At 37.5% G+C, this 25078-nt stretch overlaps 1 protein-coding gene across 1 annotated transcript in view; it reads left to right on the forward strand.

Annotated features, from left to right (window-relative positions):
- The first annotated feature begins 6113 nt into the window (after positions 1 to 6113).
- The window catches only part of LOC140155242 (uncharacterized), a 157552-nt gene continuing 138587 nt past the window's right edge, over positions 6114 to 25078 (forward strand). Inside the window, 2 exon segments of the mRNA XM_072177996.1 lie at positions 6114 to 10480; positions 10483 to 10614. Of these exon segments, the coding sequence (XP_072034097.1) occupies positions 6862 to 10480; positions 10483 to 10614 (3751 nt within the window). The 5' untranslated portion in view covers positions 6114 to 6861.

The raw sequence follows: 25078 nt of genomic DNA on the forward strand, positions 1-25078 counted from the left end.
AATTTTAACTTTTTGACGTGTTCTTTTTATCTTTCTTCAAATCTACCTTTCTACTTTTAATTTTAGGTGCGTTGTTTTTTTTTTTGGTTTTTTTTATAGTTTTTTTTAGTAATTTTGTGGTTTTATAGAAACTAGTAAAAGCATTTATTCTAAATAATAGCGAAACCCACGGTTAGACAGATGTGTTGTAACTACTTGTCTGTCCTCGTCTTTGCAATAAAAACCTATGTTGCACCTTTGTGCCATCCCAATTCTTGAGGTAGGGTGCGTTTTCGGCTTAAGCACGATTTTGTTTCTACTTGAAATGAAATCAAAATAAATATTGTTCTGTTGCCACAATTGCAGTTTTTTCAATTAAAAAAAATAGATGAGGAATAATAATTATTCCATATTTGAATCTATTGTCCCATCAAGAATAGAGTGTCTTCAAAAACTTCAATCAATTCATCTGACAAAGGAAACTATTCTGGTCATTCAATTTTGTTTCGCTTGCACCTGTTATATCACAGGCGTTGGTAGAGAAGGCACACTTCTCTTGTCTTCACCGAAGTAGTGATGTAAACACTAACATGATTAATTACCATAGCTAGAAATGGACATACACTATTTTTTGTTCCACTTGAACCCATACTATAGGCTATTCGCTGTCGATGTGACGTAATTAATCGGATTAACTACCATAGCAATTGATGAATACAATTTCGAATATATAGCCCTGCACTTCATCGTTCATGTGGCACCTATGCATTAAACCATAGTTGTCAAAGAAATGCTAATCACTCGCCATGTAAGATTAGTATTTATGAAAAGAGTGGTATTCAATCTATGTTTGGTGACATACGCGGGTGATTAGTGCAATCTGCTTGATGGTAGTTATTGCGATTATTACGTCACTTCGACAGCGAATTGTAGTATAGACGAATCCAACAAGCCAAGTGATGGTCAGAATTTATTCGGCCATTATGTATACGCTGGTGAAGTTGCGTAATTAATCGGATTAATTACCATAGCAATAGGTGAAAACAATTTTGAACATATCGCGCTGCGCTACAAGCAGGTTACACTCATCACCTGTACTGTGTATGTCTGCAATCATAGATTGAATACAATACTGGTCTTTTCAAAGATCTTACAGGTGCAGCATGATATGGTTCAATGAAGAGGTACCGCCTGAACGTATCAGTATATAACGCGGTATATTCAAAATTGTTTTCACCTATTGCTATGGTAGTTAATCCGATTATTACGTAACTTCGCCAGCGTATTGAAATAAAACAGGAGGATGTGAGTTCATAAGGGCAATGTCGGGGATAGGTCACAATCGATGTGGAGAGATGAGAGGTCCGACCAACAGCCATAGCGATTCAACTAATTCCAGCGGACGGTCTGTGGCTAGTAAGGAATCGTCTTTGACCACATGCGCAGATCTGTCTCGTCAGGAAGATATTTAATATCCCGAAGTTATAATAGGCCTATGCCTACCAGTTCCATCGTATAACCGATCTGCTAGAGAATATTTGTTACCATGTTTAATAAATTCGTATTTATCGTATAATAAAATGTAGCCAAATGTATATTATGTGTCACACGGTTTTCTGCTGAACCACTAGCAGGCTATGTTACCACATCTATGACAATGACAAAGGTGAATTTTGATGATTTTTACGATCGTCCGGATGAGCAAATCACTGAATGGGTCTTTAGTTCCCTCCTCTCCTTACCCTGCCAATATTATATGAATCAAAGAAAAATAAAGAAAAAATAAAATTAAACAAGAAAAAAAGACAAAGAAAAGAAACAATAAAAGAAAAACAATAGAATAAATTTAGAAAATGCAAGAAAATATAAATGAAAAGTTTGATCAATATTTTGTTTATAAAAGTTTGTGTGACCGTGATGAGGCTCGAACTCACCATCTTCCGATCTAAAGAACCAAAGTCTTATGCCTTGCCAAGTGAGCTATGCTCGTGAGATGCGAAATAAAGATAAAATAATACATTGTATACCTGCTTGTGTCGGTAAATGATTTGCTCAAATTCCATAATGATATAATATTGTGGAGGGCGCTAGCGTGAAATATGCTATCATCACAGTCGCTTCTATTCCTTATAGACGGGTTTCTACGGTATCTTACTTGTCACCAATGTGCTATAATTTTTGAGACAAATGCAAAAATAGGCAAAAAATTGGCCAGGGGTGTAGTACCTCCTTAAAGTAAAGGTAAAAGGAAAATAACAACAAATAATGTTTCTTTTCCTTAAACAAGACCAAGGGCAATAACACTTTGGGTGCTCCATTTTATTTCAATGCCAATAATGTTAAGAAAATGGCAATCGTTCCAAGTCTACCTTACACAGAGTGGGCTGACATTCAAATTTTAGATGTCTCTTGGACAAACATTAAAATTGGGGTGCGCTATAGAATGTGTCATAAAAACAAAACGGTAAATGCTAATTCCTTATTTTTTTCACACAAGGTCGCTCATGATTATACAATATATAAAATGTTTTAAAACCTAAAAGCTTCAACTCGGTTCTTAAATAAAAATGGACTCTTTTCTCTATTGCACTTTTTTTTTACTCACCCAGTACAAGCATTGAAGCCGCAGAATGAGGCAAACTACAAAACTTGACAATCTGGAAACAAAGAAGATACCAAAGAAATGGAAAGAAGCTAAAAGTATTTTACTTCACAAAAAGGAGGGGAAGACACATCAAAAACTATCTCCCAATCAGCCTTCTTTCACATGTGTATAAGATATTCACGAAAATCATTCAAAGCAGATTAAAAGCTACGTTAGACCAAAATCAGCCCAGAGAGCAAGCAGGTTTTAGGGAAAGGTTCGCAACCACATATCACCTACAGGCAATAATCAACTGATTGAAAAATCAAATGAATACAAACTCGATTGATGCCTTGGTTTTATAGAAAACCAGAAAGCATTTGACTCCATAGAGCATACGGATATGTTTTGAAAGTTACATCTGCATCCTAGAAGACAGATGCCATCGCCAAAATACATGATAGTTGATAGATAATGATGTTTCCAAAGAGGTGGGATAAATTTAATAATGTTAGTAATTTTTGCAAGTTATTAATATTTTCAGGCTGTTAAATGCTGTTACATTAAGGTTACATTCTGTTACATGAACAATATATTATGTTAGTTGCAAGTCATTACTATTTTCAGTCAGCGGTTAGAGGTTAGGGATTAAGGTTCAGTAGGGATTATGGTTGGGTTGTGGATTAGAGTTGGGGTTAGGATTAGGGTTGTGGTTATAGGGTTAGGGATGCGGTTAGGCCTATGGATCGAGATTAGGGCTAGGGTTAGGGTTAGGTTAGGGGTTAGGGTTATAGGGTTAGATTTCCATAATAATGACTAACCTTAGTACAACAGCATGAGAGCATGGTGAACGTAACCTTAATAGGAGAATTCCCCTTAAATTTTCCTCAATAATCAAATATCCCATATACCTATATTAATTTTAACTGACTGCGATGGAGGGCCTTCGTACTACGATATTCACAATATATCCACAAAGTTAGGAGGAGGAGACTGGTTGGGAATTTGAAGTAGGCCTAAAAGTGAATGAATGAATGAATGAATGAATGAATGAATGAATGAATGAATGAATGAATGAATGAATGAATGAATGAATGAATGAATGAATGAATGAATGAATGAATGAATGAATGAATGAATGAATGAATGAATGAATGAATGAATGAATGAATGAGTGAGTGAATGAATGAATGTAGGCTATGTTAATGCCAATGTCATGCATGAAGTATGAATGTATGTTAATGCCAATGTCGTGCGTCAAGTTTTCGTTTAATTGATAAAAATTACAAACACCAGCCGGTATAAAATATATATTTATTATGCGTATAACACCGTGATCCGGACCTGTAACACCTGCAAATTTCATGCAACGTCAAAAAACGCAGGGGAAAACCTGGGAAAAACATAACGAGATTTCATACTACCCCCTCTAGAGTTAATGTCCTCAGAGTATTAACGACGAAAGTAGTGCAGTGGCTATAGATGGGGTAATATAGTCTCTCTTTACTTTGATCCTGGAGAAAAATATTTCGTATAAAAAACATTTGACCCATGTAAAATTCAACCGGACTGCAAACGGAGAAGAAAAAACGAAAAACAAAACAAGCAAACTTCAACAAAAGCAACAACAAGCCGTACGCAGGATTTATCTGGGGACTTCCAATTGAACGCCTTACCACCAATAATGGACTTCCATTTTTGATACAGCACCCCCCCCAAAAAAAACTTAAACAGAGCAAAGCAAACAGTCAAACATCTAACCAGTAGGCTACGCAGGATTAATCGTGAGGGGGGGGGGGCTTCCTAAAAGTGAACCTTTTTCGCATAAAGCGCGTTTGTGCAGACATTTTGGTAAAAAGTGGACCTATATACCCTTTCCATAAATTTGCCTTTTCTTCAAACTCCTTACCACCAAAAAATGGACCTTTTGTCCATTTTCCTCCAACTTTTGGACCTTTTTAATGGAAAAATAAAAAAGTTGGACTTTTTTTTGGGAGGGTGTCGCCCCCTATATCGGGCCTGACATAAACGTCCCTGACGATTTGCCACTCTGGAGAGGCAAAATTAAAAAAAAAAAAAAAGGGCGTATTAAAAAAGGCTTTGTTTTCCGTGAGGGTATGATAGAGGGGTAGGCCTACACATAATATAAGAGTGAATAAATTTATGGGGAAAACTGCGATATTAAACCATGCATGGTATTATAATTTATATAAATATTTAGAATATTTGGGTACACATGGTAGGCCTACACTGTATAGACCCTACAGTCTATGCACTGTATTTATAATAATGAAGACATGGAAGAAATGTGATCCAGGTAGAAGTCAATCAAATTAAACACTCAGAAACTTGATAAGTTGCCCTCCCCTAATTGATTTCCTAGTGTACATGCTAATGAGGTGTTTATAGTAAAGAAAACAGAGGATTAGCAGCTGTTGAAGTTGAAGAATACTTGAAATCCCCTCCTTCCAATTTCCCAATAAATAGATAAATCGATCTTGGGAGACTTGGGTTGAATTGACCAGGGGAAGATGAGAACTCACACAGAGTGCCACTCAAAAAACAAAAAAGCCTGAAATTTGTGAAAAAGCTTGAATAGGCCTACACGTAAATTTTTGGAGTACAAATCCTCACGGGTAGGCTATAGCCTAACACAATTTAAAAAGGGGTCACTGGGGGTACAAAATTGTGAAAAATGGGTCATGTTGGTACAAAAATTTAGAGCAAAGTGCTATTTTTTTTTCTTAACTTGCCATTTTTTACAATGCAATTTGTAAAGAATTTGAAAGTTTCCGCATTTATATTTTATAGCATTTTGATTTTAGAAAAAGGGCTCAAATTAAGTTTAGAATTGACGGTATGTCGAATATACTCGATAACCCTCTTTTTTTTAAAGTCGTACTCATACTCGATGACCACCCCTTTTTTTTTTATAGATTCGGCTACCCAATGAGTGAGTGACCCCCCCCCCCTCCACCCGGTGCGCCGTGAAAAAGTCAGGTGTAGAAGAATGTACAGTAGGTGTACATTTCAATTATAATTTCCCCAATTTATTATCACTACATAATAATACAGGCAATTTTACGAAAATAAAAAATGGCATGTCAGTCAAAACTGACTGAGCAATTATCCGGACCAATGCCCAGAGGCTCGAAAAATTCCCTCCCACTTCCATTCAGCAATTTATTGGCAGGTAATTAGGCATTATCAACCCTGTCCAAATATTGGGTATCGTGTTCAACGAACTCCTGACCTGTTATCTAGATTGGACCGATCCACTATTTTTATGGGAGATCATAAATAAATTAAAAAGTATTGTCATGCATTATTATCATTTATTCAAGTTCAAATTCATTTATAATACATATTTGAAGTATTTTTAGGTACATATACAAAGTATTGTAGTGCTTGTATCATTATTAACTTATATAATTCCATTTAATTGCGTGTAACGGTGTAAGTATACCAAGCGTTTATAGAATATACCTGCAAATAATGATAAAGTCTCAATTGATTAAAAATTCACGACATGCGCGTTTATGCATTTTCCTTACGTCAAGTATGGCAGCACAGTCTCCTCAATAGTTTTGAAACTTCTTGAGATCATTTATCACTGGAATGTCTACTGAAATTAGCGTAAACTTTTGAAAATCGGACTATACTATATAAATAAGTGTATACACTACATCTATCTACAAGCATAAATACTGTCATGGAACAGTGCGTGACTTCTGAGCTTGGAAAGGTTGTAACCCAATATTGAACTACTGCGTCGCATCATCGTGTTCAATGCATGAACGTACCGTACATGTGTATTGTGTATATGCGAGCTGTACGGAAGTCAGTCAATAAGTTTACGGAGCTGAGCTGAGGCGATATCGCATGGGAGAAAAGGAATGATTTTAGCTGTTGTGTTTACACATATGAGTTTTGTTGACATACAATTCTAATACGGAACAAACTTTACTGTTGACTTTTCAGAGACACGAAATGACATTATAAGAACGCTGAAGATGTATTGTAGCAGTATACAGTAAATAAGGATCAACTCGTGAAATATTTATTCTGCTAAGTCGCTTGGGACGAACTGTACCTTATTTCCGCTCCGCTTCGATTTCGAGTCAATCACGCACCCTACATGGACTGTAAACATTCAACGTGTGATTTTACTATCTTTTAATCTGTTTGGTGGAAACGTTATGACTGTGTTATCTCAATCTGTGAAGCCTAATGGCGCTTTGATTGCTGAAGATAAAGCCCTTGGTGTCGATGATCGACACATGGTCAGCTAGAGCACGATGTACAATCCTATGCAGAGTAGTGGTGGGAGTACATCATCGAACTCATCAGCTCAACGACCTGTGGTACCCGGGAACCCCGCGGGCAGTATGCATGACTACGGTGGCGGTGCACGGGCTGCAACGGCGGCAAGCGGTGGATACGGAACTATGGACCCCAATTTCAACAATAACAATCCATACATTGGGAATAATGGAAGTGTCGTCGAAAACATGAAAGGTTTTGAATGTAGCGATTTGGATAACACATTGTTGGTTGGACAGCGATCAAATACGACAAACGCGACAGGCAGTGCAGCAATGCAAACTACAGCAAGTTATGGAATGCACCCTCAACAAAATATTCCCGTGTCTAGTGGAGGAAATATGCAGCAGCAGTACAATACCAGTTCCTATGGCATGATGCAACCATCTACAGGTCCCACTGGTGGACAAAACTTTGATTTTAGCACCAACCAATCTCAAATGCCTGTTGGGCCGCAGACACAAGTATTCAGTAATTCGTCAAACTATTCAAAGCAGCAGCAACAAATCAGTGCTGCAGTTGCCCACACTGGAAGCACTCGTGGATCCATGGGTGAGAACTACACCACAGACCCAATGACCAATACTCGCAGGCTCTCAACTCCAGCAATGTCCAGCAACCAATCACAAAGCTACCTCCAAAGATCTAACTCTTATCCTGCCAATTCCAACTTTGAAGATGGTAATTTCCCATCAAGTGTTAGAAATGCAACTAATTACCAAGAACAAAATTACACTCCCAATCTACCAAATTCTTCACAAATGCGCAACAGAAGTTATTCTTCAAGTTATGCACAAGATAGCTTTGCAGCTTCAAATGGTGGAAGTTGGGCTGAATCAGGATATAATATGCAATCTAAGAGTGGTACATTTGGTGGTATGGTGGGAGCAACTGGTGTCAGAAATATGTACAAACCAGCAAACGGTGGACAGAGTGTTCAACAGTACTCTGGTGTCACGAGAGGGATGCGTTACCCTACACAGCGAGGTGCTTATTCAGGAACTAATTCACAACTACCAGGAAACAATTATGGAAATAATACAATGCAATCGCCTTCCAACTTCCATGGTGGTAAAACTATGATGGGCATGAACTATCCAGACAGCATGGGTCACCAAAATTCCATGTCATACTCGCAGTCAATGAATCAATTACAAAATGATGGGTCATCACAGAAACTCAGACACTATGGTCCAATGCCTAACAATGGTGTTGGCCAAAGGATGCCCTTTTCATCCTCACAAGGAACTAGAGGCATGTCCACACAGTATCCAGGTCAGTCATCTCAGTATGGGAATCAAGCCTCCATGGAATCATATTCAGGTGGATTCCAAGGTAACATGTCACATTACCCAGTGCATAACCAAATGACTTCCAGAAGAACTATGACCTCAACTATGGCAGGTCAACCTGGAGCTGGCATGGCTGAGTTGAGTAATATTGCTGCTTGTGATAACTTCTACAACAACAGAACTAAACCTGAACCTGGTTTTAATCAAGATCCACCAGGATCTGGACATGAAATGTATGGACCTCACTTTCCAAATTCACAGACTCAGTTTGATCCTGGAGCTATGCCTGCAACTTATTCTACTGAAGTTTCGGCCACTGAAGCTAGAAAGAACATGATTTTCAGTGCTGAATTGGAAAAATTAGCTCGACTATCTCGTAATCCTATGTTGGATGCAGCAGATTACTCACTTGCAGTTCGCAAGGCATCAGCAGTGAATGTGAACCAAGCAGCACCAGTGGTCCCCACTGGAAATCCACAAATGTCTAATTATCAAGGTGCTCATCAGACAATGTCTCAAAATGCCATGCCACCATGTTCTGTAATACAACCATCATCAGGAAGGAGTGTACCACAACATGTACCAAATGTATACAACACTAAAATGCCTGGGACTCCTTCACAATCTGTAGTCCCACCGAACTCCAACCAAAAGCCAATGGAACAGGGTTATAGTTCACCAGCCAACAGTGCTCCACCAACCCCTGTTGTTTCTCAGCATCTTAATGTTCACCGAGCAACTCCTGAACGTACTACAGCATCATCGGCTCCAGCAACGCCAGTGACAAGTCAGGATACAACTCGTCAAACGAACTCGGCTGATGCCATCATCAATTCATCAGCTCCCAGTCCTGTGGTACATGTAAAAGAGGAGAACAATTCTTCAAATGAATCGAAACAGGATGAAGGTGCTCAGACTCGGCAAACCGATACATTAACGCAATCTGTAGTAAAGGACAAGCAAGATGAAATAACCAAAGCAAACCCAAATCATCGTGAATATCTCAGTGATAGTATTGTACCAGCTGGACAAAATTGTATCGCTGCATTGTCAGCAGCTTGCCGCAATATGATTGCAGATATGGACAGTTCTATGCCCAAACAGACTCGCCAAGCAGTACAAAGCCCTTTAGGAAACAAATCTGGAGATGGTGGGATGAGTCTGGGACCTATGAGGGCACCCAGTGTCCCAGGAAGTGTAGTCAGTGGTCAGCTAACCCCTAGTAGCGATGTTTCAATGTCATCAGTTGGTATGAGTGGACAAGCATCAACTCCATTAGCTATGCACATGGACAATTTTAGTTCACCACCATCAAACTTTGGAAACATGATGGGGAGTGATTATCAAACTCAGTACCATGAATTTTTAGAGCAAAGTGTACCAATGCATTTGAATTCCAAGCAATTAGTTGAAAAAGTACGCAAACCTAGAAAGCGCAGGAAGTCTGAGGACTTCATGGACTCCGGTGTAAATCAAACTGGTGTGAAAAAAAGGAAACCACGAAAGAAGTCGCAAAATCCTTCCAGTGTTGAATCCTTTGAAACAGTGCAGTCATTAGACAATATCAGTGAATGTACGACATTGAGCGACAGTCACGGGCAATACGGTGACGATTATTGTCGATCAGCGTCACAAACCCCAACATCAGTACCCAATTCATGGTGTGTCAGCAATCCGCATGTTTCCAGCGCAGATATGGCATGTATAGGCAATGTCACGGGACATTTACAGCAGTCCCAAATTATGGACACTGATCAGTCCACTCAGGATTTTTTAGATAGTGTTTTTTCTCCAGACACAACAATGTCTAACATCATGCAAGATGTTGCCGATTCAGTTATGATGGGACATGTTAACCCAAATCACCAGTCGCCGACATCCTCGTATGCATCACATCATTCAAATAATGACAATGCTTCTGTCGCTTCCTATCAATCCCAAAGCAGTCTTCCGACTCCGAATAGCCAAAATCCATCGTTAACTAATCTGGACCAATCGCAGACTCAAGCGCATTCAAATGTACCTATTGCAAATGGGCCAAAACTGATTTCTGGACAACCAAATAACCTGGTGTCCTCAAGTGGTGATTTAGTATCAGCCTCTGTAACAACCTCTGGTGATCGTGTTGATACATCAAGTGACAAAAGCAACTCTGTGGAAGAGGCACATCCTTTAGAAATTTTGCAAGCTCAAATTCAGTTACAAAGACAACAGTTTAATCTCAGTGACTCTAGACCATTGCCAATGCGCGAACCAAGTGTTAAAAAAGTAACTGGAGCAAATTTATCGCAAGCAAAAGCGGGCACAACTTTGCGGGCGAAGTTGATGTTGATGTTTTAATGGCAGAGGAAGACTCTACCTGGTATGTACCAAGTGAGCAACCAAAAGAGCCTGAAGCACCATGGGAGCAGACAAGGAAGACGGCAACTGGCAAAGGTAGGAACTCTACCTCTTTCTGGCCACCTTCTGATATGAAAGTCTACCTTTTATGACTAAATTATACTGCCTATATGCATGCTTGCTAACACATTGGAATATTATAAGCCTTGGATAGGAAATGCTTGAATACGAAAATGCATGCATTGCATTTGTGAAACTGGATTTTTGAAACTAAACATTTTGAAAAACAAAATGTTTGCTACTTAAATTTATCGGTACTTTTAAATCTACAAAGTGAACATGATGGAATGATAAAGATAAAAGGAACAGCCACGGATATGTTTATGAATGAAATGCATGCATTTGATTGAAGCAGGATTTTTAACTTTGAAGGTGTTTTAATCCTATTGTACAGTACTACTAACATTACTTGAAGTACTTGGGAACTATTTATGCAGTACTAAGTTACTAACATGAGATTTTTATGTGTTTATAGGACTTGGTTCATAATCTTGGTAATTTAAAACACAGGTCTGGTTTTAATGACAATTACTTTCCATTTGCAAATTGGTGAATCGCTACTTCATGTATCAATTCAACAGCGTTTTATTGTGATGAAGACTCCTTGCACTGATGAAATTTGATCATGGCATTCAAGCTTGATGTACGCATAGAGGGTCTTTTGCTTAAAATTGTAATTGTTTAGTAGTGAAGTGAAAATTTTGCAAAGTCTTGCATTTTATTACATGTACGGTATGCTATAAAGTTTGTTAGTACGGTATACATGTAGAACTATAGATTGAGTAATATTGACAAATCTTTGAAAAAATATAATTTTAGACACCTCTGTATTCATCTTTGTTCATTGCAGTGAAAACTCTGAGTAATTTTCCATCCAATCTTATATAAACGTACTTAAAATAAGTTTTTAATCAGTCATGTTAGTAGTACAATGTGCATAGTTTCAAAAATGTAGTACTACCACTTCAATCCAGGATTAGAATTTCATGCTAAGCCAGTGTAAGAATCAATTTTGAAAGGAATCATTTGATTCTCATAAATTTAAAATGAATTTGAAAATCTGGTCTTAGTTTTATCTCTTCACTAGAATCTTTGAAAGAATCGATTTGTGGATTCAAATTGAAATTTTAACCTGGCAACTTGCAGTCACTGTACAAGAAATAAGGTGCCCACTAAAATACCACTCATAACTTTTAGATCAATGGGTCTTTTGAATCATTAAATCATGCAAATAGTAGATAACTACTATTTTCATGGTTAAATATACCCGGGAATATACCAGTAGCTGATAAACTTGGTAGAAATTTCAACAAGGAATCAGGGTTTTCTTTATGGTTAAAGTGGGGTTTTTTATCCCTTCAGCTGCACCCACTTCAAATTGAAAATTCATATGCAGTTTCTTACTTATGACATTATTGTTGATCATGTTTACAAAAGTAGTTTCTTCAAAATACTGTGTAATATTTGTTGTGGCACTGACTGCAGTGGACTACATGTAGTCCACTGCAAAAGTAATTTAGCTTTATATTTTGCAATATTTTGTATACACATCAGTACTGTAATGCAAATGTTGGAAATGATTCTTGACATAACATTAGATTTAAGGAATAATCCACATTTATAACCCATTCATGTCAACTTTCTTTGCACTAAGGGATGCACCAAGGGTTGGGGCTGGAAGTTTAGGTCAGAGCAAGTTTGCTTTTTGGTATTTGGTTGAGTTTTAAAATGTTCTTTGCATTATCATGTGACTGTATCAGTAGCCAAAGTTTTTTGTTGTAATTTGTTGCTAATTTAGTGGGTGTTTTTTCACAAATGTTCCCCCCTCTCCTGGAAATCCAATGGTGCATCCCTAGAAGAAAGGTTGTTGACATTGTTGATTCATTGCGATGATGATCATGACAATTTAGCCTTCAACTACACATAGGCCCTATGTATTTCTCACATAGTATTTCATTTTTAATGTGTAATGTGAGGTATGAAATTTCATACTGACTTGCAAGCAAAACTGGAACATTTATTACAACTCAGAGCTGCAAGGATATCGCATGATAGCGTGTCAAGAGTTTGGATATTTAGTTGTCCTTTAACTTGTTGTCAATTGTGTTGTGGAGTTCATGACTTTCATGGCTGGTTGGTTGTCGTTATAACCAGGCAAACTAACTTTAATTGCGTGATTGATCATTGTTGTGAGAATATGTCAGTTCCAGTCTGGGGAAACAAAGAAAATGGTGGCAGAAAAGTAAGACTCAAGTTAGTAAGAGTTTGTTAAATTGTACTACACTACAGCTGAAGGGTTTATTTTGTACACAGGTAGGCCCCCCCCCCTGACAAATCTCATGGCAGGAAAAAGTGGGCAATACGGGAAGCTCATTGCCGGGAAATTTTTGGTTTTGACCAAAAAATAAAGATATACATAGGGAAATTTGGTAAAACTGGAGGAAATTCTGGATTGCTTGCAGGAAAAAAAACATCTTTTCAGCCTGTGCGTGACAATAACTAACTACTCCATGCAGTGAAGACGAAGCGTGGGCCTACATTGTACTAAAGGCTCATCATGCTTTGCTGAACTACAAACTGTGCATACTGTTATACCAAATTAATGCCCCTTACGTAGTTTCGGCCCCGGCCCTGGCCCTGGGAACTTTTTTAACTTTTATTTTTGAAAGTGCCCCAATCAATTTACCCTTTTGCATCAAATTGGGTCAACTCAAAACTCATAATTAAATTACAGAAAAACAATTTTGGTGTCAGCTGTTTGATTAACTTCCTTATTATTATTATTGAATTGCAATAATTAAATAATAAGCGCCCTCTTCGAATGATTTACCTAGGTACCGGCGCTAATTGGGTCGAATACGGTACTAACATAAAGACAGCAAGCCGGTCATTCCATAGCAACTAATGAATTGTTTGATTTTAGTTTTAGATCAACAAGAAATGGGAATTATTGCTACAGAGATCATTGAAAAATGGGTATTGTGGTAGGCCTACTTAGTGGTGATTGCATAACATGTCTTTCATTGTAATTATAATGCGGGTTATATTCGACAAACTTAATGGATCTAGAGTGCAGAACAATCTTGTGTGAGCTTGTAAGAAATGAATATATTCTTATCAAACACACGGAGAATGCAAATGTATGTAGTGTGTGTATTTGTAATAGCCTAAATATGTTGTGTGTGTACATGTAACAGGGGTGGAGGAACTTAGGGGGGTACAACTACCTGCTAATTTTGGTATTTACCCAGAATTCGTGAGGGGGGAATATGTTCAAAAAGTCATCAAACTTTATGTAGGTGTATATAAAATGTCAAATTTGGTTATTAACCCACACCAAATTATTCCTCTAGTTGTAAGGATTCAGAAAAAGGTATAGTTCGAACAATCTGTAATGTGTGGTTATTGAGTTATGCAAAAAGGTCAAAGGTCAAATTTTTTGCTCCAAGGTTCAAGAAAATTGTTCCCCTTGGAACAACAGTTTATGAAAAAGGATAGTTTGCCACATCTTAGATATTGCGTTGTAAACCTCGCCATTGTGATCATGTGGAGGCAACACAACATGTACGTAAGCAAGCTATTCTGTGTAAATGTTGTTCCTTGTGGAACAATTTGAGACAATTTTGTTCAAAATCAAAATGGTTGACATTTTGACCCTATGGAGCCAAAAATTTGACCTTTGCCGTATACATGTAGATAACTTATGGAACTGGTACATCACAGATATAATTGTTTTGAATTGTTATGACCAGAGGAATACTTTGGTTACATGCATGCTTTGCATATCCTTCTTGATAAACAATTCACACCAGCTATGCCATTCTATAAAACACAATCCCCGGTGACCGCTCTGCCCAGAGAAAGGGGGTAAGGGGCATCACGGTTTTGGATGGGAGATCACGGTTTTGGATGGGAGGCTAGCGGTTTCTGTTCTGAACTTGTAATCATTGTGAGATGAGTTGATATAGAGTTCCAAGAGTGTGTGGTTCCCAGTAGTTCCCCTCCCTATGGGTAAATTATCACAGACTATGCTGGTGCCATTTAAATCAAACATGATCAAAATATAATATCTACAATGTAGTACATTTGCTTTAGAAATGGAAAGATGCACATCACAAAATCACAATCTAATTGGTACAGTGTTATTTACCAAACAACTTTGGCCAGATGAATCAAATTAACATGCCTTTTTTAGTTTTAAAGCAAGCACAAATGTGTGCAAAAATTTGAAAACAAAAGCACATCACCAATTTTCACCATGATCGTTGAATGTTAATGTGTCCAATGTTACACACAAGATGTTATTCCGGTGCACTTACCAATGCTTATCGTGCGCACTTACCACGCTTACTGTGCATGGTGAGTGTATCAAACCAAAAGCCTCAGAAAATAGATTGGAAATCAATGAGTACTAAATTGCTTTCCCTAATGAAGAGTTAATGTAATTACGAGATTGTCCTCATGTACAACTTGTTAGTGGAATAGAGTTGTCTGTCTAATGACCAGGCTACATGTAGTTGGTATTATGATGATGGTAAATGACTGAGGACATACATGTAAGGAAGGTAGTTTTTCAGCTAGTATTCCAAATAAACATGATAATCTGATATCTGGGACTAATTTCATATTGCTCAATGATTCACAATTTCATAAGCAAAAATAATGTGCATTGGAAAAAAAACAGTTTATTAAAAATGTGATTTTGTTTAGGTCAGTGACAAATGCATGAAATGACAGCAAAGTTAGATGTTACATTATGTACATTGCCAAAGAACCATTTTATAACTGACTGACCCCCCCACCCCCCACCCATGGTCTTCAAATATGTAGTATTTCAGTGTTGTCCAAGATGAATTTGAAAACCTGTTGTGACTTGGAGCATACTCGGAGTCACCAAAATGTACATAATACATAGCCTAATTTCTCAGTGCACATGTGTATGTAGATGCACATTTTGTGTGGTATGGTGTTTTAAATCGCATTGCGAGTAGCAGTGACCCGTCTTTTTAGTTTAAAAGTTTTAAAACGTGGCAAATGTTGCATTTTACAACATTTGTTTTAAAATCTTTATTGTCAGTACCAAAAATGAGACCATCATGATTCTGATTATCATGTATTGGTGTATATATTGTATTATGTGTAAAGTATGTACAAACTTGTGAAACAATTATTTTTCATATAAATTGTAATCATACACTTTAAAGTCTCTGTTGTGTGAAACAGAAATAATGATATTAAAAGAACCATAAAAGGTTCGCAATTGAATTTGACTGTCTTATTGTTATGACTATGTACTATTGATCAAGTTATTCATTTATTTTCAATGATCAATTGAAGTTTACAGTTGGTTTAGCAGTATTATTGTAGCTGTGATAAGCCAGTTAATCAGGTTTACTGAATTACAATAATTTGGGTGATTCACTTTATGTGCTTGCATTTCTTCCCCTGTTTTAATTTTCTGCCGCAAGCAGAAAGCATAATCTTACAAGTGCAATGCTCACAATGTGGCTGTGTGGAATGGACCACAATGGCCTCATCCCAATTGCATAGTTCAATAACCTCAATTAAACAATTATACTGTAAAATTTGACCTCAAGTTGCAGAGTATGAGATTTTGTACTCAAATTTTCAAAGGTCATTCAATGAATGTACAAATGTATTGGGGTTAAAGAACTGTGCCCCTGATAGATGAGCATGTTGTGGATCCTAGTGTCTATGCCCTTTTCTTTCAAAGACACTTGCATCTGAATCTCAAAAGAGGCCTTCTCTTGTCAGTGTTTCAAGTGTAACAGAGTGTGATCCTCTACATTAGTAGAAAAAACTGTTGAATCTGTTTACGAACCTCGTACTTCAGAATCACCGGTTTTATTCAGGTTTATATGGTAGTCTATTGGACAGAGAAAAAGAGCACATTATTGAAGTGGCAATAACATTTTTCTTTTTCAACAAGCGGACCTAAGGGCTAAATCGCTGTAGAATGCTGTGACTCACTTGGCACTGCCGTGCTCAAATTTCCAATATCTGCCTACATTTGCTCAATACAAAAAAAGGAGACAGAGATAGATCCAGAAAGAAAAAAAATATTCCAGAAACACGAGCCGGTAACTTCTCTTTGTATGGCAAATTAAATTCATGTTATGCACATCTTGTGCATGATCACGTCTGAACTTCACAGGCGAAGTAAACTTGAATCAGGCAATGCTACTCATTGTTTTTCCTGATGCAATATTTAAAAAGAAATCGGAATCCGTGGCTCTAATATTTAATATGTTCGTTTGTTGTTAGGGTGCTCATCTTGCTATATACCCAAAGCCAGACTGAATTGCTCAGTTTACAAACTCACAGAGCCCTTTGGGTAAACTGGCCATTAAGAAGTCACCATAGATTGGGCATTTGCAAGGAAGAGATATCGGAGTGTCTATAATGAAAATTCTAGTTGACACTGTGTCAGGTAAGGTTGTGCCACACTTTGCTGTGGAGCCCCTTTTAGTGCTGATGCTAGCAAGTTTGATAGAGATGAGTTATAATTATGGGTAGGAGGACTGTAGATAAAGTTTTAGCTTTTTATCTTTCATGTAAGGTACCGTATAGACCAAAATCTTGAAATTTGAAACTCCAAGGAAAATAAACAAATCATTTTATGGTAAACATATTCATATTGCTTTGGACTTCACACAGAAATCTTTAAAATTAAGCGCAGAAGGAAACTGTGGTCACAGTATTTGCGGCTGCAATTGCATTTTAAAAAGTTATATAGTCCGTTTAGTATAAGATGGCACATGACCTTTGGAAAGTACACAGGGTCCCCAGGGGAGAAAAAGGCCAGATGGCATACAAAACTTTTGGAAAATGTGTGGTAGCTTTAGTGAATGTTGCCACAACCTTAAAATATCTTTTTGTGATATATAATTATAGTTATTTATGCGGAAAAAGAACAGGGTCATGTGCCATCTTATACTGGATAGACTATAGACTTGTGTTGAACATGTAGGGACATATTGAATTTTTGAATAAGCAAAAGTAATTAAAATGTACAACTTTATCCAGCTTACAAACAAATCTTAGAATTTTTAACTTTTTTAAAGTAGTGATAAAACGTAATAGCTCTTTTCATAGCACAGATTGCTCATTTTGGTTGCAAGTTTGCTCTTTTGGACATTTGGAAAAAACCTTTTCGAAAAAACACACCAACAAATATAAAATATCCACTCGTATAACAAATATAAAGTTTCTTTCAAAAATGGCCCAAGGTATAATTTGTGTTCACTTCATAATCTATTCAAGATTTAAAATGCATTGGTTTTGTATGCATTTCTTATCTTTTATAAATTATTAAGTGGAAACAAATTATGTGTTTATTAAGTGAAAACAAATTATGTGTTTGGGAGAATCAATGTGCATTTTTTATTGGCCGAAAAATTCATTTTTTGCCAGGCCTTACTTGGGATGCTTGGGCTGACAGTTGCTTTGTGCATTGAGGTTTTTTGATGTTTGGTACATGTAGTGTTAGGGTTCATGTCAAACAAAAAATAATCATTTTTCTTGATAACTTACTATAAATGCATGGTGTTTGTTTTCACTTGAACTCTTGCGCATATCCCTAGCAAGAAACTTTTTTTTGTGATATAGTTGTTTTGCAAATATCATTAATGTTTCACCTGGGGCTGACCTACTGAAGTGTAACAAAATATTTAGAGTCCTACCATATCTATAATTTGCAACCATAAATTTTACTCCCAAATCCACTAACATAAATCAGATTAGACTGCTAAGTTAAAATCAAATTATCCAATGTGTTTTTGGCTACATATTATTTGTTTCCCTGTAGATTTACAAAAATCCTCCCATCTTGTTTAATACCCCCCTACAGCATGTATAGACATTTACTGCGGAATGGGAGTGAAAAACCATCCAATTTGACCCAATCATGGCATTTTTTTGAAATCGGATCTGCGCTGAACAGTTCCATGCCCAGGAGGAAACCGGGGTACCATTTTGGGTCTCTGACTATGACAAAATGTATCCAGTTACATAGCATTTCAATATCATTGAACATATCTTGGCATGGTTAATTTTAAATTTGTTGCTTTTTGATAGGGTTGGGCATACATCAACTTTTTTATCAATATTAATATAAACATATTGTTTCTATGGCGAAATTTTGCGAGAACACAAATCTGGTGAAATTTTTGACCTCCAGTCCAATGATGTTTGATACCACTAAAGTTCAAAAATTCAAAATGGCCGCCAAAATTACGCAATTTTGCCAATAAATTGTAAATTTTACACTTATATGGCATCCAATATGTCTTATTCTAGGTTTTTGGTGTCAAGAAACCCAAATATTAAGCTTAAAAAGTGAATAGATGTACCTGTAACAAGTTATGTGGAGTTTGTATTAAATTTAATCCAATTTTCAGCACAAATTTTGCCAAAATCGTCTTTTTCAGCAGAGCAAGGTGATGTAACACGGTTCTTTCTAGTGTCACTATGGTAGTTTATGGTAGTGGACACCTTATTTGGCTGTTAATCCATGTCAAACTCAGGGTTTTAGCACATTCCTTAATAAAACATCAATATCAGTATCCAAGTTAGATTCTGGTTTCACAGCATTTTGTATAGACTGCCTCAGTTCATCGCATGAAAACTTCACCATTCTGAATTTTCCATCGTGTTTTTCTCTTTGCCTCTGACGAATATCAGGGGCAACTGTTACCCTCAGATAACCTACTTCACTGAGTAGTTCCTTTTCTGTTTGGTCCTCAAGTATTCCTACATTGCTTGGTGTCACAGGGCCCTACTGGGCCTTGCATTCATCATGGAGTTTCATGGTTCTGGTCAGTTCCTTCTTCAGTTCTGCTTTTTTTCATAATAGCCAGTCTTTTAGTCATTTTGACTGTATGAAGGTAGTTTGACTCTATCTCCTTTACATCAGACACATTGTCAGAGGTCCTAGCCTTTTTCCATTTGTTGCGTTTTTCAACATTGCTAAGTGTCGTAAAAGACGGATCAGAAAGTAACCAATTTGTCGTTACGATGTTTTTACGTGAATGGGTTTGGACTGATGTAGATCCGCCTCTTGTAACAATGCGTACATCCAGTTTGGCGAATTCTGATTCACACCCTAGATCTTGTCTTCATCAATCTCTACATCCATACCCTCACCACTGCGGAAGAATGCCATTTCAGATAACTGTCTCTCTAACGTATCAATCACTTCATCAAGCACCGCACCATACAGTCTACTCTTGCCATCATCACTATCCATAGACTCATCTCTGACTTGCTTAAGCTCAGGTAGATTTCGTTCAAAGAACTTGCGCACTCCTAACCAGGTACACTCACTTCTATCAACATTCATGCCTCTGTCATCTATTCCTAAGAGATCCATGAGAGGGAAAATGAAAGCATCTCCCCATTTGGAGTAGATTTTAGCTCAACACAATAACCAGTTATTCTGAATATACGTCGACACTGCAAAAAATAGCTTTTTAGCTAGCTTTATTTTTTTGTTTCTTTACGACATGGCATAACTGGGCATTAACAGCAGAGACAAAAAAATCATTTAGAAGCTACTGAAGAGGAAGCACCCAGAAAGCGATTAACCTCCCTGCTGAAGCGGCCCTCAATCTAATGGCTGGAATTTTGGGCAGTTAGAGAATTCCATAAGTGGGCTGTAGATGGTAGAAATGATCTTTCATGGCTGACAAGGTTTTATCTGCCACTGCTAGGTCATGGGATCTCACAGACCGTCGCAACCTGGGGTCATGGACGTGGATGTATGGCATCAGCTGGCATAATAACTCGGGCCCTCCTTGTAAAACATACGATGGAGCTTGGCTGCTCCAACTGCCCTGCGGTGGCTCAATGGCTGAATACGATGATTTTCATATGAATTCGTTGGCAGACCAATATGACACGCTTAGCTCTATTTTGCAGGAAATATTGCTTTGTGATCTCTGTAATTCTACCGAATCTATTACCAGTGAAGCCCTTGAAACCGGCATGTTCGATGTCTTCCATCTCCATCCATGATGTATATTCGTTATACAGTGATATGGAGTGTGCAGCATGGCTAGGAGAAAATAGCTTTGATATTGCAATGAGGGCCAACGTGTAGACACTTGATCCTGGTGATGTGAAGACCTTCTCACTTGAACAAAGATTTTCTGTTCAATGTTCTTAAAGACTTTGTCAGCTACGTGAGTCGCGCCTAGTATAGTGTGTGCACTGCATTTGAGGATTTTCTCTTTAGTCACCCAAGACTTTGCAAGAGCTTGGAACAAACGCCTGCAAGATCTGGCATCCAAAAGTCTATTGAGCATTTTATGTCGTCAATGTCGCAGTCAGCCAGCGCTGCAAGGCAGTTCCGTTTGAGATCATTATGCAACAGCACCATCAGCTCCTGAGTGACTGATATTTTCTGTAGACTGTTGTCATGGTCTTTCGAGACATGTTAGGACCTGATAATGTGATCAGCTTTCACATCATACATTATTTTGATGCCCTGCTGCTTTGGTTGTGTGTCAAGACCTACAGTAATTACATCATCATCACTCTTAAAGTGTTCAGCAGGAAGCATCCTCTAGATATCGAATCACAGTTCGTTCTGCGACTTGGAAAGACATAAGTTAAGTCCTTAGCAGATTTCCGACGCTTTGCTGTATCGTCTTCTGATGTTTTATCATCTTCACTATCCCACTCCTCCTTTTCACTTATTTCTTCCCAATCTTGACCAAAAATAATAGTGGCTGTTTGGACAATAATACCAGATAAACATCTGGGGCTGACTTGTAATGTAATCAGCTAAATATTAGACAGTACAAAATCATACAAGGTATATTAATGGTGTAAAAATGTTGGAAAAACAACATTTTTGGTGTTTTGGGGTGTTTAAAAAAAATATTTACCACTTAACACCCTTCATGTACAGAAATTGATGTTAAAAGTGATAAAAATGTGTTTCTTGACCCTGATAACCTATGAAAAGACATGTCACAGGTTGGTAAAGTATGAAAATAAGCGATTTAGTGCTTAAAAATGTGATTTTGGCGGCCATTTTGAATTTTCGAACTTTAGTGGTATCAAACGTCATCATACGTAAAAACGGTTAGCAGATTTGGACTCTACACTAAATTTGGCCATAGAAAACACTTGTTTCAAAAAAAGTATGGTGATTTGCCCAACCCTATTTTTGAGGTGACAAAGAGTTTGTTTTGCATCAATATAAAAGGCTGTGTGTTATATTTGGGGTAGGAGTTTGACAATCTGCCTATATGTAGCTCAAAGAGGATTCAGAGCAGGAAAATTAAAGAGCTGTTATTCCATGATTTAACATGATCACATTGATTAGTATTATTATAATTTATATCAGTACAGTAGGCTGGTCTAAAGTTTGTTCGCTTTATATAAGGCGGAAATTATTCGGCTTTTGTTACTGCGTACGTCAATAAAGTCCCAACTCATGCTCAGGTAAATTCACATAGGCGTGCGCTATTCATGCATTACGCAACGCACACCTAGCGTAAGCATTGCGCCCAACAGCGTGCACGCCATTCTATATCAATACGCAGTGTTGTGAGTCTTATTTTTCCGCCTTATATAAGCCAAACAAACTTAGTAGCCCTACTTGTTTTCAAGTGAGTGAAAATGAAAGTTAAATGCATTGGTCAAATTTAAGTATAAAACCAAGAGCTATTTTAAAGTTTCAATTAGGCAAATTTGGGCTAGTTTTCAAGGAAAATTTTGAAAACAATATGACCCACCGCATCCATTAACTAAAATCGGCCTGGAAAAAGGGGTCATCCTAGAGCTTCTTTGTAATATGTAAGGACGGACAGGAATAATCCATGTGGAGCTACGATGAGGGTAATATGGTCATAGAGTAGTTTGGGCTTGTTGCCTGATGATCTCTTCTAGCGTTTTGTGTACCCCCTACAATCATCATGATCATGTATACCAAATGGCTGAAAATGCAACCCTTGTTTGTGGCACATTCCTGTATGGTCATTTGTACTGAGTATACCCCCTCCTGGTGAGTGGGGTTCGAACCCACCCCCTCCTGGTGAGTGGGGTTTGAACCCAGCAACCATCTGATCATGTGGCAAAGTCTGACTGCTATATACCCACCAATTTTGCATCACAAGTGACTTGTTTTGATTATTCATACAAATTTACTCCCATCAACAATGCTCAAGTCAATTGTTCAACATGTTTTCAAAAACAGATGTGCCAGCAGTGCTACAACATTAAACCTCATTCAATTGGTTACAGAGCCCATTCACAGGCATTGTATAATGAAAATTAAATCAGCATTGAACCCTAAAACAGGAAGTTGTGTATGACCAAACATAGTTTTATTAAAGTTCTCAGCTTCTAATTTGTTGTCAATTTCACAGAGGAATAAATCCATTGGCCCTAAACAATGGTTTACTGCTAAGAAGGAAGGCTTGTTCATGTGCCTGTGTAATTGAACCTTTTTATTGACAGCCAAGTTCAGTTTGGCAGTGATCGGACATGGTGCCGGTGTTGCTAACATTTTCACTTTGTGAAGGCACCATTATTTTAACAACAGTGATAAAATTACACAAATTGGTATACATGCAGCTCATAAGGCCCATATAATAATTGAATACCTGAGTGGAAAAAGGGCCCAACTCCATTTTACAAAAATGAGTTGATCATATTTTAAAAGACCTGTACCGTTGCCATTGCAACATATATATCATTTCACATTTATGTTATAATGTATGTTCATGTTCATGAAAACAGTCTGTCGCTTAAAACAGTTCCAAATATTGTGTTTTTAGTTTATATCTCCAAAAAAAAGTTGATGGAGTTGGGCCCTTCCACTCAGGTATTCAATTGTTTAAAACATGAAAGTGGTAATCTGGTACGAAGCTAACCATCTGCCAAGTTTGGTCTCCATTTTAACTTCAAACATGTTCATCTCCCAAGTTTTGGGGGCAACTATTTCTAGAACCAGAATTCACTATGGACCACAATGACCTCATCCCAATGGCATAGTTCAATATCCTCAATAAACACTCATGGTGCAAAATTCGACCCAAGTTGCAGAGTATGAGTTTTTGTACCCAAATTTTCTAAGGTCATTCAATGAATGTACAAATGAATCGGCGTTTAAAGAACTGTGCCCTGATAGATGAACATGTTGTGGATCCTAGTGAGTAGCACAACTCGGCCCCAACAGCATTGGCAACACCTGATGGGGGAGGGGAAACTAAAGACTATCAGTCTCAGAAGTGCCTTGTGTTTTGACCAAATGTTGCTTGAAATTACTTGATTGGGGGTAATTTCCCATGAGAAATTATTAAATTTACTGTTCATTGCTTGCATTTTTCAAGTTCACTATTTTTGTTTTACATAGTTTAATAATGTTCTGTTCTGGTAAACACAACACACCAACTTCAATAACTTTAAATTTTACGTTTTTTATTTTTTATATCTGATTGTCAGATCTGTGTTTGTAAGGAAATAACAACATGGTTTTATAGTTAACCATGAAGTGTTCTTAGAAGAAAAGAAAATCCCCTCCAACTTTAAAACGTTACTGCCATTTGGCTTCCTTGAGAGAGTGACATCAGCAGTATGACATGAACACAAAATATTTTATCGCACATCTGAAACTCGCGTCCGAATTTTCAAAAGCGTGTCTGGATGCAATGACGCAGTCACAAGACGCAGTCGCTAGCGGGAAGTGAACTGGGATGGAAAACGGCACTTTTAGGCATTTGGATGCCACAGTTCTTGACACAGATACAACCGAGTTGTACCAAGTAGGGGCCTACATGTACAATGTAAGGCAACTTAGCAGGTTGGTCAATATTTTTGGGCTTTGGGTTTTTTCAAAATGAATGGCAATTTCTTATAAATTTTTATCATTAAAATTAAATGATTAAATTTAGACGGTTTGTGTATGTCCACATAGATACACAAATGTATGACATGACATGGACGCATATCTGAAACTCGCATCCAAATTTTCAAAAACGCATCTGGATGCAATGACGCACCCTAGCCTGGACTAGGATGGAAAATGACACTTTTAGGCATTTGGATGCCACAGTTCTTGACATAGACAGTACAGACCATTTCATACAACCCAGTTGTACAAAGTAGGGGCCTACATGTTTGCTATTAATGTGGTTATGTTTAGGCAACCAGCAAGGTGTAGGAAAAGAGGATAATTCTATTAAATTGATTCGGATATTACCAGCTTGCAAAAGGGATATGAACAGTGCAATAACTATGCTAGCTGTAGTTCATGCAGGGGTTCAGGTTCAAGCTTAGAACTAATTCAAGGCTTCTGATTTAAAGGTACACCTGTATTTCTTTTGAAAAGAGGAGAAGAGAAGTCAGAAGAACACGGATAAAATTTTGTCTTGCAGTGTCAGAATCACTCTCGATTTGATTCAAGCAAATCTTTGTACAGAAATATTTGGAGAATCAATTCTTTGACTCCCTCCTCTTCTTCCGAAGT

Source organism: Amphiura filiformis, chromosome 6 (assembly GCF_039555335.1).
Source record: "Amphiura filiformis chromosome 6, Afil_fr2py, whole genome shotgun sequence".
Taxonomy (NCBI): Eukaryota; Metazoa; Echinodermata; class Ophiuroidea; order Amphilepidida; family Amphiuridae; genus Amphiura; species Amphiura filiformis.